Raw genomic sequence first — 17,566 nt, 5'->3', positions numbered from 1 at the left:
AGGTGTTTTAACATTTTCGCCACATTCAGAATGAAATACTTGAACAATTGTTGGAATGATTACTATGACCTTTGACCCCTGACTTTTCATCTAGCGCCACTAACAGATTGACATTGTGGCTTTCAATGAAAATGTCCACAACGTTTGGATGTATTGCCATGAAATACATCTAGTTCAGACATCCATGCCCCCTACATGTTAATGGTAATAACTTTGGTGATCCCTTGACCTTTCATCGAGGGCCATCATCGGGTCAAATTCTGTAATTTGTCCATTACGTTGATTTACGTCCAAATACCTGAACAACTAATTACATTCCCATCAGCCTTAGCTGTACTGAGTTAAGTTATAATTAACAAATGTGAGCATAAAAACTAGCTCGACAATATCGTAAACATTCTTTTTGTTCCAATTGCTTACATTTTCTTTTTACCTCTAGTAAATACTGTTGCTGCCCTTACAAAGTACATAGGATTGCATGCAGTATGCATTTAATTGGGACATACTATCAAAACATTGCACCTTAAACTTTGACCCTCTTGCTCATATATCCGTTTCCCAAAGGTTTGTGAGTCAGAATAGCCAGAAAAGCATCATGGCTTCTATACTGCAAATTGGGATTGAATGCAGGAGGACATCCTGGTATTTTTGGCACAGTGGATTTGACATACTTAATATTTACCAGACTAAATGGTATGGTAGTCTGAGTATTAGAATGCACAGATAATACCTGCAAAACATTAGCATGGTATCATCGTCATGGTTAGCAGTTAACTCAAAGCCCTGTTTTGCTTAAGTACAGACTCACAGATGTATTAGTATATGTACTGAAAGTCAAGATTATTTAAATATTTGTAATGGCATATGTTAGCAAATAAAATTATATCACACACATTAATGTTTAATAGGTTGGATTGTATTGTATCAATTCAATTAAAACATGTCTAAGATATAAATTACATTTTAAAATGTTGTATTTGTGGTGGAAATTTATCATAAGTGCTTTATTCTTAAATGTGTATGAACTCTGAAAGCAGAGTTCAGTTCATCTTGACCCAGTTTAATCAGCGCCATCTGTGTGAAGCAATAACCGGTGGATCTCTGTATTGTTTTTTGTTTGTATTCTTTCTTTCCTATCACTCTTGACTCTCAGAGCCGCGGCCAAACAACATCTTCCAGACAGGCATCAAGGCTTGTCTGGTGGGAAGGAGGACACTGCGGCGAGGAGCAGCAGGGGGGGGAGGGCAAACATTTCAATAATAATTGTTGATAAAACTCATGTTGAACAATTTTTCTGGGTCAGACCTCCGAACCATCTATGGTGACGAGCTCTGTCCATTCAATTGAATCATTCCAAGTTTCTGTTTAATAAATGCTTAAAGACATTTAAGTGTTTCACATCGCATTTGTTTTCTCTAAAGGAGATTGATGAGGTTAATTAATTTCCATTACAATTGTTAATTAATTTCCATTACAGTATTCTTGTTTATTGTCGTTTTATACATCTTTAGTTATCAAATAAGTTAACTCTTTAAAATCTACTTTCATCTCATATTGTTTTTGTCATCTATGATAAATGTATTGATCGAGTGTAATATGTGCTGCAAATTCCATTGTCACAACTGACCATTGTCAATATTTAAGTTCTTCTGTAAAGAAATAGGTTGTCAATATTAAAACTGTGGTTACTTGTACATATTTCATATCAGTTGCAAGCAAGATAAAAACATACTTTATATGAATACAGTAAAAGTGTAAAATACTATATGTCATTGGTTAAGAGACCAGAAAAAACACAAGAATGTTGCTTTTTGAGTTTTACCAGAAAGATGAGTGACTTTGGATATCAACTTCCTGTTATTATTACTGTAACTGTTTGTAAAAGATAAAACTCTGCCTTTAAAACACTGAACATAACAGAACGTTTATTTTTATGATGAGAAAATTTAGTGCACCCTGTCCTGTTGAATCAGGTGTGTGTGAAGGTCATTACAGTCACGGATGTCGCTCAATAGTAAATATGAGCTACATTGCTTAATAAACCCATTGGCCTGTGTACAAAGAACATTTGAAATGTGTTTGCTCTTTTCAGAGGACACTTTGGGCTTATTATCTTTCTAAATCTAGTCTTAACCTCTTAACAATCTTACATTAAAGTGAGGATAAGAAACCTAGAATTGGTTTATTTTTCTACATTTGGATTTATCAGACACCTTATTAGTAAAATGTGGCATGTCTAGAATGTATCTGGATATCAGTTAACATTGTTTAATGAGTGTTATTATCTATAATATAGAGTGAATTTGCACTAATGGCAAGGAATGAATATAAGAGAAAATGTATACAGATAAAGAAAGATAACTAGTAGCAAAAATAGCAGAATAATATGATACAACATTAAATTAATTTCTGTTCTCTTTTTTCTTATATTGATCTACGTGATTCAGTTTTGAGACATGTTTACTTGATACTTGTTTAACCCTCGAGGTTGAGCCAAATTTTGTAGAACATGCGTACTGTAATTAATCTAGAGAACCATTCCCTCTTCCCAAATAAACATGGTGACATTTCAGTGAGTCACTCTCAAACACAAACAAGCCTGGCTGTCCCTCTGCGGCCTTTGTGGAAGTTGAGCTCTCCTTTCACCTCTTTCAGGATGTGCTTGCATCATTCTCCCAAAGTCAACATGAAGAGGGACATTGGGTGGTCTCTCTCTCTCTGTCAGACATGACAGCAGAGCCCCTGACTCAACGTTGCCTTGGTTAATCAGTAACCAGGGTGGGAGCACCACGACTGGCTGGCCGGTATAAAGTACGGGAGCAGAGGGGCCAGGACCTCACTCAGCAGCTCACTCAGCACACGCAGACGCATACGGTAAGAGCAAACCTTTACTTTATCTCAGAAATTGCCTACAAACTCTTCAGCGATGAGGGGAAATGTTTGGAGTCCCATAACTGCTAGGACTAATCCATTATGTTCTTTAAAAGCTAAATATAATGTTCTAAATGTTTCTCTGGCAAACTTTTTGTTTCATTTAAGGGTTATTACTTTCTAAAAAGCAAACGGTAACGATCAAAATGTAACTTAAAGACAAGGCTATAATTAATCTGACTAAACAAAAAATGTGGTCTGCATCTAAAAAGAAAACATCAGTGATCATGAATTGGGTGGGTCATGTATAAGAACATTTGAGTGTGCCGGCTTTATTGATAAGCGACCAAGGACATGTCCTCTGGTTCATTTCCAAATAGAGGGAAAATCTAGTGTTTACTGACCTCTTATGAGAGTCCATCAGTCCACATTTCTGCACGTTCAACTCAAAGGATAAAGTCCCATTTTTGCATAAGAGCACTCACCAAAGTTATTCTCTTCCACAGACAAGACATCAAAGTAATGCATGAAAAGTGTTCTTGAATGACTAAAGGTTGACAGTTCAACTTAGATGGCCAACTGCAGTACATAAGTGTTTCCTCAGTGAACTTGTTGATTGCTTTTTATACTTATGTGTGTGTAAAAGTTTATTCTGTGAAATATCTATTACGTTATTCAAGGTTATATATGTATTGTTCAGTTATTATAACATACAGCCAAAATCCAAGCAAGAATTGAAGTGAACCGTTTTGTCTTAATATATGTTGTGGTCTGATGCCTGCACACTTAGTTTGTGTCCTGAATCTGAAAGCTGCTTTCACAGGATCCAAATATACGACAAACAACATCCAAATGAAACATCCATCTTATTTTAGTCAGTGAACACATAGAAATTCGCACAGATGTGCGTAGATGCGTCTTCATTATCTTCGCGACCTCTATTGCAGAGGGTAATGCCTGCTCTCATTCACTGACCAGCATGAGAGGGGACACACAAAGAGCAATCAATCCATCACTGACATGCCGCTTTATGTCCAATGTTCCTGCTAGCCAATCCTGTCAGAGACAGAAAACCAGATCCAGCCAGATTTCTGACGAGAGTCACACTAATAGTGCTATAGCATTCACAAGCCACCCAATACAAAGTACTTGCTAAGACTCAAGAGGCAGTTAATGGGTTAATATGCTCAAGGTATTCATTGTAAACTAAAAATAGCTGTCTATCTCCACAGAAAGAATCATTTTAAGGTGACTACCAACAAAAGGTAAAATGCGGTCGCCTCTTGTAGCTGTCCTACTCTGCTGCTACCTCTTGGTAAGCCAAGCCAACCGCGTCTATATACACCCCTTCAATCTCTTCGCATCGGAGAATGTCAGCTGCGAGACCCTGCAGACCCAAACCGCCAAGCCTCTGGAGACGCTTCCTGTGGCCCCCCTTGATATTGACGTCCTCACACCAGACAGCAGGAATCTGTCGAAACTGGACCCTCAGAGGCAGAACATCACAGAGAGGACGGTGGTCCTGGCAGCGCTGCTAAACTCTCTGGGCCTGAGGATGTACCAGGCGGTCAGCAGTAAGCAGCAAAGCACCAACACCCTGCTCTCTCCCGTCAACACCTTTGGATCCCTCGTCACCTTCTTCCTGGGGGCCTCCAAGAAGACTGCAAGCTCCTTCCAGGTCTTTGCTTTTGATTTGTTTTCATTGTGGAATTAGCTCAAAAGAGTTTTAGGCAAGCACAACCTGTTGATCCTTTACTATTTTGAAAGAGGGGACGATTGATACGGCCCTAACCATCTATGTGATAATCAGGTTTTTCGTTCACTCAAAGATGTTAATCTTTACCAATTCAATACTTGCCTTGTAGCTTCTACTGGGCCTGGAAAGTGACAAAGACCAAGAGGATTGTGTGTACTTAATGGATGGACACAAGGTTCTCAAGACCCTGCAGGGCATTAACTCTTGGGTGGACGACGGACCCAAAGATGAAATCACCAGCCAGGTCTGGGCCTTCACTCGCCAGGACGCTCAGCTCTCCAAGGACTTTATTCAAGGCATGAAGGACTTCTCCGACACATCGTTCATCCGTGGTGTAGACTTCTCCAAACCTCAGGAGGCCGAGCAGCTGGTGAACAGCTTTGTGGAGAAAACATCAGAGGGGAGGGTGAAGGGCATCTTCAAAGATCTGAACTCCAGGAGCGACCTTCTGTTTGTTTCTTCCTTCAACTTCCAAGGTCTGCTTCTTCTTCCTCCCAACTTATTTTACAGTTTACGCACATTGACTTTCATGATTTAAAGAAAAGACTACCTTTGTATTTTAGGAGTGCTATGTGAATGTGTAATCTTCAATCTATTTAGGCAACTGGAGTACAGCTTTTCAACCAGAGAAGACCTCCTTGCAGGAGTTTCATGTGGATGAAACAACCACAGTGATGGCTTCACTGATGACCCACACGGGCCAGTATCACTACCTGAACGATGAGGTACATTGTAGTTTAGGATACTGTTTGTCATCACATATGTGGAACTGGTAAACATGAAATTTACTCAGGTGAGTATTCAAATGTAATATTTTTCTTTGGTACAGCGGTGCACAGTTGTCAAGCTGTGTCTGAGCAAACGGTCCTATATGTTGCTGGTCCTGCCTCACGAAGGTGCCAGCCTCCATGACATCGAGTCCAAGCTGCGCACTGACATCATGTCTGACTGGCACCAGAGCTTCGAGGAAGGGTGAGGATAGTGCTTTTATAAAACCCTAAATTCTGACCTAATATGACAATACCAAAAGCTAGGGGACATTGGAAGCCTCTTTGGTCGTAATGTCATGTACCCGTTGTGCAATAATTTTTAATTCCATCAATGTCATGTAACTAAGTTATAGTATTATCATGCACACAGCTATATATTTTAAGGCGAGAGCGAGTTGGGTACAGTCCCATTTACAAATACTTTTACTTTACAATCTGTCTCCTCTTCTGTCCATTCGCCCAGTCTGTTGGAGCTGTCCCTCCCAAAGTTCTCCATGTCTTCTGCGACTTATCTGCGCGACCTGCTGACCAACCTGAATCCAGACGTTGAGGCCAAGCTGTTGGGCTCTCAGGCCGAGTTCAGCCAACTCAGCAACTCCAAACCTTTCACTATAGATAAGGTGAACTATAGATAAGTGGTCAACTGGTCATAACAAACACTCACTTTTGTTGTGTGTGTGTGTGTGTGTGTGTGTGTGTGTGTGTATCAATAACAGATCTCTCTCTCTGTCCTCTCAGGTCGTCAACAAGGTGTTGTTTGAGATGTCAGATGAAGGCGCAGAACTTCAGGACAAAGTCCAGGAAGCAGGCGTCCCTCTAAAACTGTCCATCAACCGGCCATTCTTCTTTTGCGTCATAGAGGGAAATTCTAACGCCATCCTCATGCTGGGGAAGATCACTAATCCCACACTGTAAAGTTATATAGAACTTAAAAACTCATCAAGATCATACTCTTGTTTTCCAGCTCAAAAGCTGAGCATGCAGTACATGAGGAATGAAGCATAACCTCGCTCAAGAAGTGTCTATCAATATTCAAAAGTGTTATCTTTCACCAGCTGATTTCTCCACAAACTCAGGAGTCACTGGGGATCCCGTCTCAGTATTTATGAAAAGCTTTTGCTGAGTTGTTTTCAAGCAGCCTGTTAAACATCCTAATTTGTTTTTCTTCTGTAACATTTATGATAGCAGAATTCTGTACAGTATTTTTCAGTAGAGTAGGTACAGTAACCACAATTCTCTATGATGAATGACTAATACGTTGTATATTGTAACTAAGAGTTTATTTTTGTTTTGTTAACATTTGTGATTGCTGAAATAAAACTTATTGTTTCCCAATATAGTTCAAATGTCATTGGTTTTCATCAGGATTTCAGACAATAAACACCTGCAGTAGTTTATTGAAAAACAAGTTCTACCACCTTACAATACGTAACACCATGTTATGTTATAATCAGTTTCAGTCTCATCAGTTTTGATACGTGGATAAGACTTGGGCATCTGGTTATAGTGCAACTTTTAAACAATTGTACTCACTCCTTTGCACAAGTCCTAAAATAAATACAATGAATGACAAACTGAGGCAAAGTGTTAAAAGGGAAAAATAAGGTTTTATAGTAAAAATGGCATAAAAATAGCATCATGTTTTCATAAAGATATTCATGACATGTGTCATAGTATAGTATGTAATGAAAATGTTATTACAAAAAAGTCAGTTTAATGTTGTAAAATGAATAATAAAAAGTCAAAGTATAGCAAATCAAAACAAGTTATTATTTAGTATGCCATTTTAAGACATGCTTTGACTTGTTAATAACCTTTTGATGTCAAATATGTAATGAAAGATCATAAAAGGTCCCAGCATAGTATGTCATAAAAAGCAACAATATAGTATGTCATGAAAAATAAATAGTATTCTATGTTACAAAAAGTAATTGTATAGTCATAAAAATACCATTGAAAAGTAAAAACTAGAATGAACACCTCCCTATTGTGAGGCTCCCCAAACCAGTATTTATATTGCAGTTTATGTCCATGTTTGTCCAAAATGCAATCACGTCATCATTTTATCCTATTTTGTTTATGTTCCAGTTTTTTTAATTGTCATAATGGGCATATGAATTCTTGAGTTATGGCCAAAAACATTGAGGTCATAGTGACCTTCAACCACCAAATTCTAATCAGTCCATCCTTGTGTCCAAGTAGACATTTATACCAAATTTGAAGAATGTTCTTGAGATATCGTGTGCATGAGAATGGGACGGACACACAAAGACTGACCGACACAAGGGCGGATGCATAGTGCCAATGGCCACGGCCAAATTCATGTGTCAACTAATATGGAAATAGTCATTGTTTCAGCGGCTTCTTGCTTTTGGTGCTGAAGAAAAACAAAAATCTAAAACCAGTTATTCAAATCGATATTTTGGTTTTACTTTGATTTAGAAATCTGATGCATTTGTTGGCAGAAAGATGTATGCAGTGCAAACATCTAGCTAGCTAATGCACTTTATATTAAAACACACAAATCCAATGCTGTATCCACAGTTCTTTATTTTATTCCAGAGTTAATTATATTATAAAACTTTGATTTTAACATAAATGTACATGTTACACACTAACAGAATATTTGAGATGAAACCTTCACCTTGTAGCAGAAGAAGAGACAAACATGCTTTCATTGACATTCTGTCTTTACAACTTAAGACTTGAGAATCTTGTTATGCAGCATACCCAACATATATAATGACTGGTACAATAAGGTTCTATAGAGCATTGCAGATGACATTTAGCTCAAATTCAGTCAGTGCGACCCCCCCAGCACCGGGGGTCTGATCCCAGGGGAGTCCCACGCCCAATCAGCGAACTTTCTTTTGTTACACAGGTTCGACCCAGCGCTCCATCAGCCCCCTGAGACTCCCGGCGCTGGGGTTTGTGCTGGATGAATAGCCTCGGGTTAGTGACACAGTGAACTCACAGATCGCCAATATGAACTATAAACTGACGGCACATGTGAAGAGTATAAAATAACTGTTACTTTGACCGTTTCAGAAGAGTTTCAGAAGTTTGGTTGAACTGCGCATTCTTGCCCTGCTCCTCCTGTTTTAAATAACTGATGCCTGCGAATTTAGACCGTATGGACCCCTATTTCTTTGGAGCAGATGGCTGTGTGTTACACATTGAACCTTTAAAGTCTGCAATAAATGGGGATGATTTTGTACAAAAAGGATTTCAGTAGTGTCAGTTCTTGTCATACATTCTTCGTGACCCGCTACCAGGCCATGACTTTAGCCTGGACTGGACTATTTCCTCAAGTTTTCAAGCAATGCAGCATGTGAAAGATCTTCAGTTACTATGGAGTCAACCTTTTTACTGGTTCTGTTCAGCGAGCTCTCGGGCCTCTTTCACCAGGTCCATCAGAGTAGAGAACATGGGGATGTCACTTGGCTGAAGACCCATCTTCTGGATCTGAGACACATAACAGAGCAGTGTAAGAGAGAATAATCAAAAGCCTTAGTAGCAGTATGCAACCTCAGCAATATTTGCTGCAAAGTTTTTGCCCAAGTATTTGTCTCTACAGAGGTCTGCATGTGTCTGTGTACTCGTCAAACACCACCTACCTGTTCCCCGAGGTATTCCACATCCAATGCAAGTTGAAGCCGGATCTTGCTATCGTCTGTGAGTCCACCGTTTGCTCCTGCCGTGGTCGTCGCGCTCGCACCTTTTCTGGCTTGTTTCAACCGCTTCAGACTCTCCTCCATCTTTCTCACTGAGCTCAGCACCTCCGAGATGGTCTCATAATACCTGAAAAAGATGGGAAACAAAAGTAATAACTTGTCGGATGAAGCTGGAAAATAATTATAAAACTAAATGAATATAACTTTTTTTAAATGGTCTTAAAATTATATTTAACGGAATAGCTTGTTCAGAGATTTTCTAGCACACGTCATAATTTTTAATTCTGGTAATGTTTCTGGGTCTATTTGTCTTGGCAGGTGTCTTACCTCTGAGTGCAGTCAGTCAGTGCAACTCGCAGCCACTCTTGTGCTGTAGAGGGGGTGACCAGCCCTGTTGAGTCTGTCAGCAGCTGCAGTAACGGGCGTAAGGCGTTGTCCATGTAGGCGGATGCACGCACTGGCAGATCCTAAATATGTTGTTAGTCAAAAATATACATTTGGTGTTTAACTATTCAAAGAGAAACTATGTTTTGGTTTTGCTACATTTTGTTAATGTACAGACATGCAGTTGTCAGTTATATACAAATTGTAAAAAGTGTGCATTGATGAAGCAGAAAAATATGAACAAATAATCAGATTCAGTATCAGCAGATACCACCAGCACTTGGATCGGATTGAGAGGCAATACAACTTAATCGTGACATCCAAACAGATTGAAGAACCCATTAAAGAATGGTTATCTGTGTTTGTTTACTGCATGCCAATAGTTTTCCCCCCTATATTCACTCTCGAATAGTGATTCCCAATAGCATTGCAATTTGCCAGTAATGATACAAAAACGTTGACTAATTAGGAAACACAATATTGTAGATTCAGCTTAACACAGTTCAGCAGTGCTGTGGTGAAAAAGTGATGCATGTTTAATTCATTCTTGGCAAAAGTTTGTCCAAACTCCTATTTTCAAGGTAAATTATGAACATTTCATTAGTAAGCTAGTTAGAGCGAATACTAATGTCGAAATTGAATGCTGTTCATGCATTAATATCATCATAATCTGACCAGTCAATGCATTGCAAGAGGTTCAATTTATAGAAGTTCCACCTGATTTATTTCAGACAACGGTTTTCCTCAGAGATATGTGCATGTTTGCAGCTTCACCGACCTTATTTGTCCTGCGGTAGAGTCGCGGAACCTCAGAGGCACTCTTCAGGAAGCGGCAACAGCGTTCAGTCAAATGCTGGGTCATCCTGGTGTTCAGAGTGGGAATGCTACTTGACAGGCACGTCTTGGAGTCCGTGAGAGCATCTGAACATAGTAGAGAGCACGAGTAAAAAACTACACACACGGTCTGATTTGCCCTGGTGCTCAGGCCGGGGATGTAGAGCAAGGAAGCCAAGAGCCAAGGAATGATTTGATTTTGTGACTGACATGTTTTCTTTGAAGATGTCGTGCTCAAAAGCCTGAGGATTGAATGGTTACATTTTAAATGTCAATGACAACTGGCATTAATGTTTTGCATTGCCGTGTATCTCGAGGCATGTTTTCCATAGAAATATGACCACAGCAGAAAAAGTGCAATAATCCTTAACAATAATACAAAAATCCTGCAAAAGGACTTGAAATCCCACAAATATTACAATTTCTACTCAGAAAATATTTAATGCTTTACAACAAATAAATACAACAGTTATAAAATCATCCTTCTTCCTCATTTCCCAAAAAACATTGCACTGTAAAATCATGCAAATACTGCAAAGGAAGTGATAAGATATGATGACTTCCAACTTACCCTCAACAATAGCAATGTTTTTGAATCCGATGGCTTCTAATCGCTGTCTGACCATCTCTGTTAACTCTGGTATCTAAGAGAAAGACGAGGAAACTGTCAGTGTGGAAACAATCAAGTGGAAACCATTAGAAAACTATCAAAAAGGGTACTTGGTTAACCCCATACGTATAAAAAGTATTTTATGTTAGAAAAATGGAACTACTTAATATGTGTTTAGTATATTTAGATATGTGGAACTAAATATATGTATTTAGTTTGTGTGGGCGTACCTGCTCCTGCAGCTTTTGGATGTCAGCTGCAATATAGACCAGCTGTTTGGTGGACAGAGAAGCAGGACTCCCACTCTCACTATCATCCATTGACGTTCGGCTGGAGGTGGAGGAGGCGGAGCTCGGCAGAGGCCTGGTGGGCTCTTTAGTCACTTCAGAGGATGGAGTTTTAGTCAACACCTGTGCAGACACCAATCACAATGAGGAACACAAGCAAGCCACAGTGACATGGCTATTCATTGCTTGCATACTGCTTTGTTCTAATAACTATTACAAAATATCTTTAAATAATTATTGTCCTCTGGTTTAATTTAGTTTACCTCGTCGAGAAACTTGGCATATCGTGCGTAGAGCTGCAGTGTGAGCTTCCAGAAGCGATGGGCCAGAGGTGACAGGTAGACTTTTTCTGACCAACATCGCATAAGGCAGGACCACAACACCTCAGATATCTGCAGGTGGTATACACTGCCAGCTGGACAGCCACAGATACAAATACACAGTTACTTTGGTGAAGTGATTAGGGACACACGGTTGTTTATGATAGAAATGTAATTCCTACCTGGTGCTGCCTCAAGTCCATCACTTACTGCGTTCTCGAGACTCCCTGCTATTTCCTTGTACCTGGAAAAACAAGGCAAAACAATCAATGTGTTATCAGCTTATTTCAGGTCTCAGCTCTGATATGCACATGCTCATGACGTGAGACACCACTGTGTGCGTTGGAAATGTAGGACTTTCCAGAAAAGCTGAACTGTGCAGGTTTGTGTTGGGAAATTAGGTCACAAGCCCTGATCTTTACAGTCAGTGTGTGTGTGTGTGTGTGTGTGTGTGTGTGTGTGTGTGTGTGTGTGTGTGCATGGAGGTTGACAAATAGTGGAAAACTACTCGACTCTCTACTTTTTCACACAGTTTAATAGCCGTTCAGTCAAGGTCCAGTGTCATGTTTATGGGCTTTGTTTAGTATCGTAATACGCTGGACACACATTCTCATTTTATATATTTCTTCTTGTCATCATTATGCATGACACTCACACACCCATAAGCAATTTTTCATATTACAATAAAAATAGTCTTCTCCAACATGTCTTTTTCTTCAAAAAATGCTGGCAGGCTGCAATTGAAATCAAAGCGTGTCTCTTGGGTTCTTAAAGAGAGACCAGTCAATTCTTCAAAATACATGCTGCTCAGAAATTCCTCCTTCACTGACGTCTGACTCTATTCATTCAAGCTGAGAGGTAAGGTGCTGTCTATGTATGAATTTCATTCTAAACCAGAATAGCATGAGCATGAAGGAATAGTTTAACATAATACCCCGACACTTAAACTGAATGATGGAGTTTTGTAGAGTTACAGGAATGGTCCGATTGTCTGAAAGGTTTCGGGAGAGGGGGAGTTCTGAATGTCTGACAAGCACTTCTGTAAAAGCCGACTGGCAGATTTTTCTGTCCAAGCCAAGAAATAGTATACATATTCACCCCTGTAACGACACAAACTGTTTTTTTGTTTTTTTTAAAGCAGTTCTTGGACAGCGTCAGGCTAGCTACCCCCCTCTTTTGTGTGCATGCTGAGCTAAGCTAACCTTCTCCTGGCTCCAGCTTTATATTAAACAAACAGACATGAGTGGTATCAACCTCTTTCATCAGGAAAGTAAATAATGGTAGTTCTGAAAATATAAAACTGTTCCCTGAAAGAAGTGTGTTTTTGTACTTTGAACAAATGAGTAAAGAACATCATCTTATGTTTCCAAAGAATGCAAGTCACACTTCCAACATGGTTAAGAGTGAAGCCTGCAGTTAGCCAAAAATGTCTAATTTGCTCTAGAATAAGACATGGAAGAGTATAGATCATATTGAGGTAATACACACCGTAGTTGAAAGTAGACAGGCAGGTTCCATTTGTTGTGGAAGCTGGTATATGATGGATGTACTCTCAGTCTCCTCACACTGGCCTGCGAGCTGCACTGACGCTCAAACCTCCGCACAAACTCCATACTTGCACTGTAACGCTAAAAAAAGAATATGAAGAGTCAACAGACCGCACACGCAGGTGAAACTACTCAATCTAACACTGAATTGTGACTCAAAACTACACCAAGTGAATGCATGCACACACCAACTGTGTCACTGTACCTCAAAGAATATGTCAGGGTTTCCAGGGCTGAAGAGGTAGACCAACCTCTCCTCTATCCCTTTGATCATCTCTGGCCACACAGAGTTCACCAGAAAATCATATCCTGGCACTACGTCAGCTTTGTCACTGAGGAGAGAGGGAACATCAGCACATTCAAAATATGTTATGATATCATCTACTTTGGTCACTACTCCAGCCACTGATTCATTTGATGTACACAAACTAGGAGTAGTAGTTGTTTAAATGGTCAAATATGTTGAGCAAATGATACATGGTAATTTTAGTTATATACGAACACAAAATAAATACATTTCAAAAGAGTGGTCAATATACTGAATGCAACAGCCCCACAGATGAAAGCGGGTCATTTGCTTGACTAATAGAGGCAGAAGGATTTCAAAACAATCAACACAACAAAGAGTTGCTTGATCTAAGCATGCTTTGAATTAAATTTGCCTCCATGATAATATTAATACCTGGATATGGCTCCTCCAGTGACCTCTCTAAGCAGTCTACAGTGATGAGGAACGAAATCCAACAGTCTAGAGTACATCAACTGGAGACCATTTGGAGTAGACTTCACCACCTCTTCTACAACCACCTAAAAGAAGAGAAATGAGACGAGAGCATATTCTATCAGTTATCAAATAATGTCTTCTAAAAAAAAAAATCATTTGGCTTTTCAGTATATACAAATATGAGTGGTATGTTTACCTGGTCCATGTATGGTTTGACCAGCACCTGTCCTACCAGGGCCTCAGCATCTCGAGTCTTGTCTATGGTGGCATACGTCCTCAGGCAGTGCCGCACCATGACCACGTTGGTTGTTTGCAGACCCTCGATCAGCACGCCCTCCAGAGACTGCTGCAGCATGGAGGTGATCCCTGCGATACGCTGGCAGAGGAAACAACCAAGGGATGAAACTATTACAACAGAGTGCATTCCAGCAAACACACAGAACAAGTGAATCATAAACATCAGTGTGAAAACTAGGATCAGATACTTGCTGTCCCTTACCAGAAGGACAGCACAGGTGATTGTGTTTGTCCATTAACATAACATAACATAACATAACTGAAGGATTGACAGAAAAGCAGCAAGACAGACAAACTAACTGATTAATACTTACAGGTCTGACTTTGTCCAGTAGGGGCATGCCTTTGCTCTGTACAGCGTGGAACTGCAGCTGGTTGAATTCTGTAGCGATCCTCTCCAGGATATGACCTGCTAACAGGGGACTGTACAAAGACGGACATGAAGTCAGACACAAAGGCTTGGAGCTACATCTCTGCATTGATCAAGCTCAAACAATATGAACCTATGGTGTGCTCAAGATTACAAAGTAGAAATATAGCTTGCAGCGCCAAACAAAACTTACAAATGTATAACCAGTTAAATTATCACGTATTGTTGCCAGTTAGCAGTTAGCATTTCGGTTTCCCACCTGCTGGTTTCTAGAGAGCTGGATTCCTTGGAGTTCTGTGAGTGGAGGATCTTCTCAATCTTCTCCACTGAGCGCACCACCTGAATCAGCCTCAATACATACACCTGATGGATGGGATAATAAAAGGAAGATGATAATTAATAGAGTTTGCCCCACAGAAAGAGACAACGGTCTACTGCTGCACGTTATCTTCTATATTAAAAGTTGGAAAGCTAGTATTTCTATAAAATAATTGAACAACGGGTTAATCACCAGTACGGCACCAAATATAGCTTGTTGAAATGACATTAAATTCACAATATGGCATGGACATGACGAGACTTTTATAGGGTATTTTGAAAGGTGATTCTAAAATATGCTTAATAATAAATCCAAAATATGATTAAATGCTTCAATCAGACAGGAAGAAAAAGAACCAAACCTTTTTTTTCTGCAGATCTTCTTGTTTCGCTAGCTGGTTGTCTATAGCCTGAACCACCTCACTGACACAGGAACGCAGACTCTGCAAAAGATCCCAGCCAGAAACATGCATGAACACTCTGTTGCAGGAATTAGTCGAAGCTTACAGTATACTTTAGCAAAACACATACCATAACCTCCTCTCGTAATTGTCCCAATGGCACAGAAAGCTGATTGAGGGCTTTGTCCATCCCCACCTGAGACGAAGAAGCAGAGGTCTCAAAGTCAGTTTTATTTTTCAATTATTCCATTGTGCAAGCATACAGAAGATTTGAAATTGTGTTTCTCTTCTGTCCGAAAAGTGAATGTAATGTAATGAAGTGCAAAAACAGTTCAATTTAAAAAAATAGAATAGAACAACATATAAACAACATAATTAGGAAACTGTAAAAACTATAATAGACTATAAGTATGTGTTATAGCAGCAGTTTAGCAGCAGAGGAAATGAGTCTAGATGTGGGAGTGGTGAGGGAGTGGGAGGGTGAGGAGAGAGTTCAGTTTCCTGACAGGTCTGAGATTAGAACACCGATTTACTTTAATAATGAAAACTGCTTTGTGTGCTCCCTTTCATTTTCAATGCACAACCACATTACTAACAACTGACCAGGTTAGTGGAGAGGTTAACAAAGTCGGCATAGTCCTTGTTGATGAGCTCCACCATGGCCGTTTTAAGCAGCTTGTAGTAGAGCTCCAGGTCCTCCCTCATCTCCTCCAGCTGGACCTGCTTCCGACAGTCCGCCACAAACTGGTCCACGTCAAAGTCATCCTGCAGACAGAGACATTTATATAACGGCAGCCATGAATACAATCACACACAGTATTACTAGCAGAAAATGGAAAGAGAAACTTAATCGACAAACTAACAAACACATCATGCAGAATGCACATTTTACTTTTTAATAACCCCGTTTGCTATTACCATGCATTAACCAACATTATCTATGAGTGTGATTGTAGTTTAGACTCAGCATTAAGTATCTATATTCAATAACACACGAGAAAGGTTTAGGAAACGAGCAGACAGCATTAACTTAACACTTAAAAGCTAATGACAGCTAACGTTAGTTTAACAGCGCCAACTAAGGTAACGGATTCATACCTTCATAAAAACATCCTTGTCGAAGCACAAAGAATCTGGTGCCTTTGGTAAATTCATGTTGAATTACAAATAACAGGGACAACGAATATGCAAAGATCATATATCAGGAGCCTCCAGCTAGCTGCAGCAACTATGCTTCCGCAAACATGGCACAAGCACCAACGAAGAAGAAGAGACTGGAAGACCACCGAAGAGGTTATTATGGCACTACAGCGCCCTCCAGAGGCATGCAGGGGTCATGCACGGTGACCAGGCTTCTCAACCATCAAAACAACCGCCTGTTAAAATGTAAAATGCATACAGTTAACCAAATGCTTTGTAGGTTTAAAAAAGTCTAATCAACTTCAAGTTGCAAATGATTCCATTACATATATGATGTGTTCATTGCAGATTACATGTTGCTGGCATAGACTATTATTTGGAACGTGGGTAAAATATGTAGGCTTTCAGTGCAATACAGTTCTGATATTTTAAATTGAAGACAGAGAGAAAAAACAGAAAGACTAACATGTAAGCGCCCCTGGTGATGAAGATGGCCATCTGTCTTGACAGAGATCATTATCAAATATGTTTGATCATGTTTATGGCCAGCAGAGCATGATGTTAAATAAATGTGAGCATGCTTGCCTCCTCCTGGCCAATAAAGGCTCCATAATGACAACCAACAAATTCTGATAACATATCTCTCAAAGGGATATTTTTAGTTGTTGGTCATAGTTGTTTGTTTTTGTTCAATTAAAATAATCTGCTTAAAAATGCATTTCAATCTTTGTCCTCCAATTAAAGGTATCTGGGCATAGAGAAACATTAAATAGCAATATGGAAGGTGGAGATTGAAAGTTAATTCTCGATCTTGGAAAATTGACAAAACAATCTGCCCATTAGGTCAATTTGTTGTCATGTATGTTCAAACTTTAATTTTTCTAATCACTTTAAGGACCTGGTGGCTTAAAGGTGCATTATTGACGTGTGAAGTTAACAGAACAATGAAATAGATCTAAAAAAAATAGACATTTCCAATTCCATGACAACTGCAAACTCCCTTTGTATTGTGATAATGCAGGATCAAAAGCCCTGCAGGCCAACTAAATGCACCATTGGGTGAGATTATTTTTGTTTAATGTGGGAGGCGTTATTTTAAATTTGTAAATAGGGATGTAGAAAGCATTCATATAGGCATATTTATACAGTTTGTCATATCGTCTTTTATTGTTTTTTTAGGGGAATACATTTTCACCACTTCTATCCAGTCATATTATCCTCCCCTGTGTCTAACATGTTCTTATTTTATTCTATTACCATTAA

The 17,566-nt window shown here is 39.4% G+C and overlaps 2 protein-coding genes across 2 annotated transcripts; one reads left to right on the top strand and one right to left on the bottom strand.

The window, feature by feature from the left end:
• Positions 1–4,141: 4,141 nt before the first annotated feature.
• On the top strand, positions 4,142–6,587 carry agt (angiotensinogen; the record flags this gene model as incomplete). The annotated part of the gene is made up of 6 exons (XM_079230032.1): positions 4,142–4,549; positions 4,737–5,103; positions 5,228–5,352; positions 5,457–5,599; positions 5,861–6,017; positions 6,136–6,587. 6 exons carry the CDS (start codon positions 4,142–4,144, stop codon positions 6,310–6,312), a joined length of 1,377 nt encoding a protein of 458 aa, XP_079086158.1. The 3' UTR covers positions 6,313–6,587.
• A 1,354-nt stretch (positions 6,588–7,941) lies between these two features.
• On the bottom strand, positions 7,942–16,318 carry cog2 (component of oligomeric golgi complex 2; the record flags this gene model as incomplete). Its single annotated transcript, XM_079229449.1, has 18 exons — positions 7,942–8,862; positions 9,015–9,198; positions 9,399–9,538; positions 10,234–10,376; positions 10,861–10,933; positions 11,130–11,309; positions 11,450–11,601; positions 11,689–11,750; positions 12,995–13,134; positions 13,259–13,385; positions 13,736–13,860; positions 13,974–14,153; positions 14,389–14,497; positions 14,704–14,807; positions 15,125–15,205; positions 15,294–15,359; positions 15,767–15,928; positions 16,262–16,318. The coding sequence occupies 18 exons, from the start codon at positions 16,316–16,318 to the stop codon at positions 8,764–8,766; spliced, it is 2,184 nt and encodes a 727-aa protein (XP_079085575.1). The 3' UTR covers positions 7,942–8,763.
• Between the last annotated feature and the right edge of the window lie 1,248 nt (positions 16,319–17,566).

Source organism: Taurulus bubalis (assembly GCF_910589615.1).
Source record: "Taurulus bubalis genome assembly, chromosome: 14".
In the NCBI taxonomy this organism is placed as follows: Eukaryota; Metazoa; Chordata; class Actinopteri; order Perciformes; family Cottidae; genus Taurulus; species Taurulus bubalis.
The sequence above is the reverse complement of the archived record's forward strand: the minus strand, read 5'-3'. Positions and strand labels throughout refer to the sequence as shown.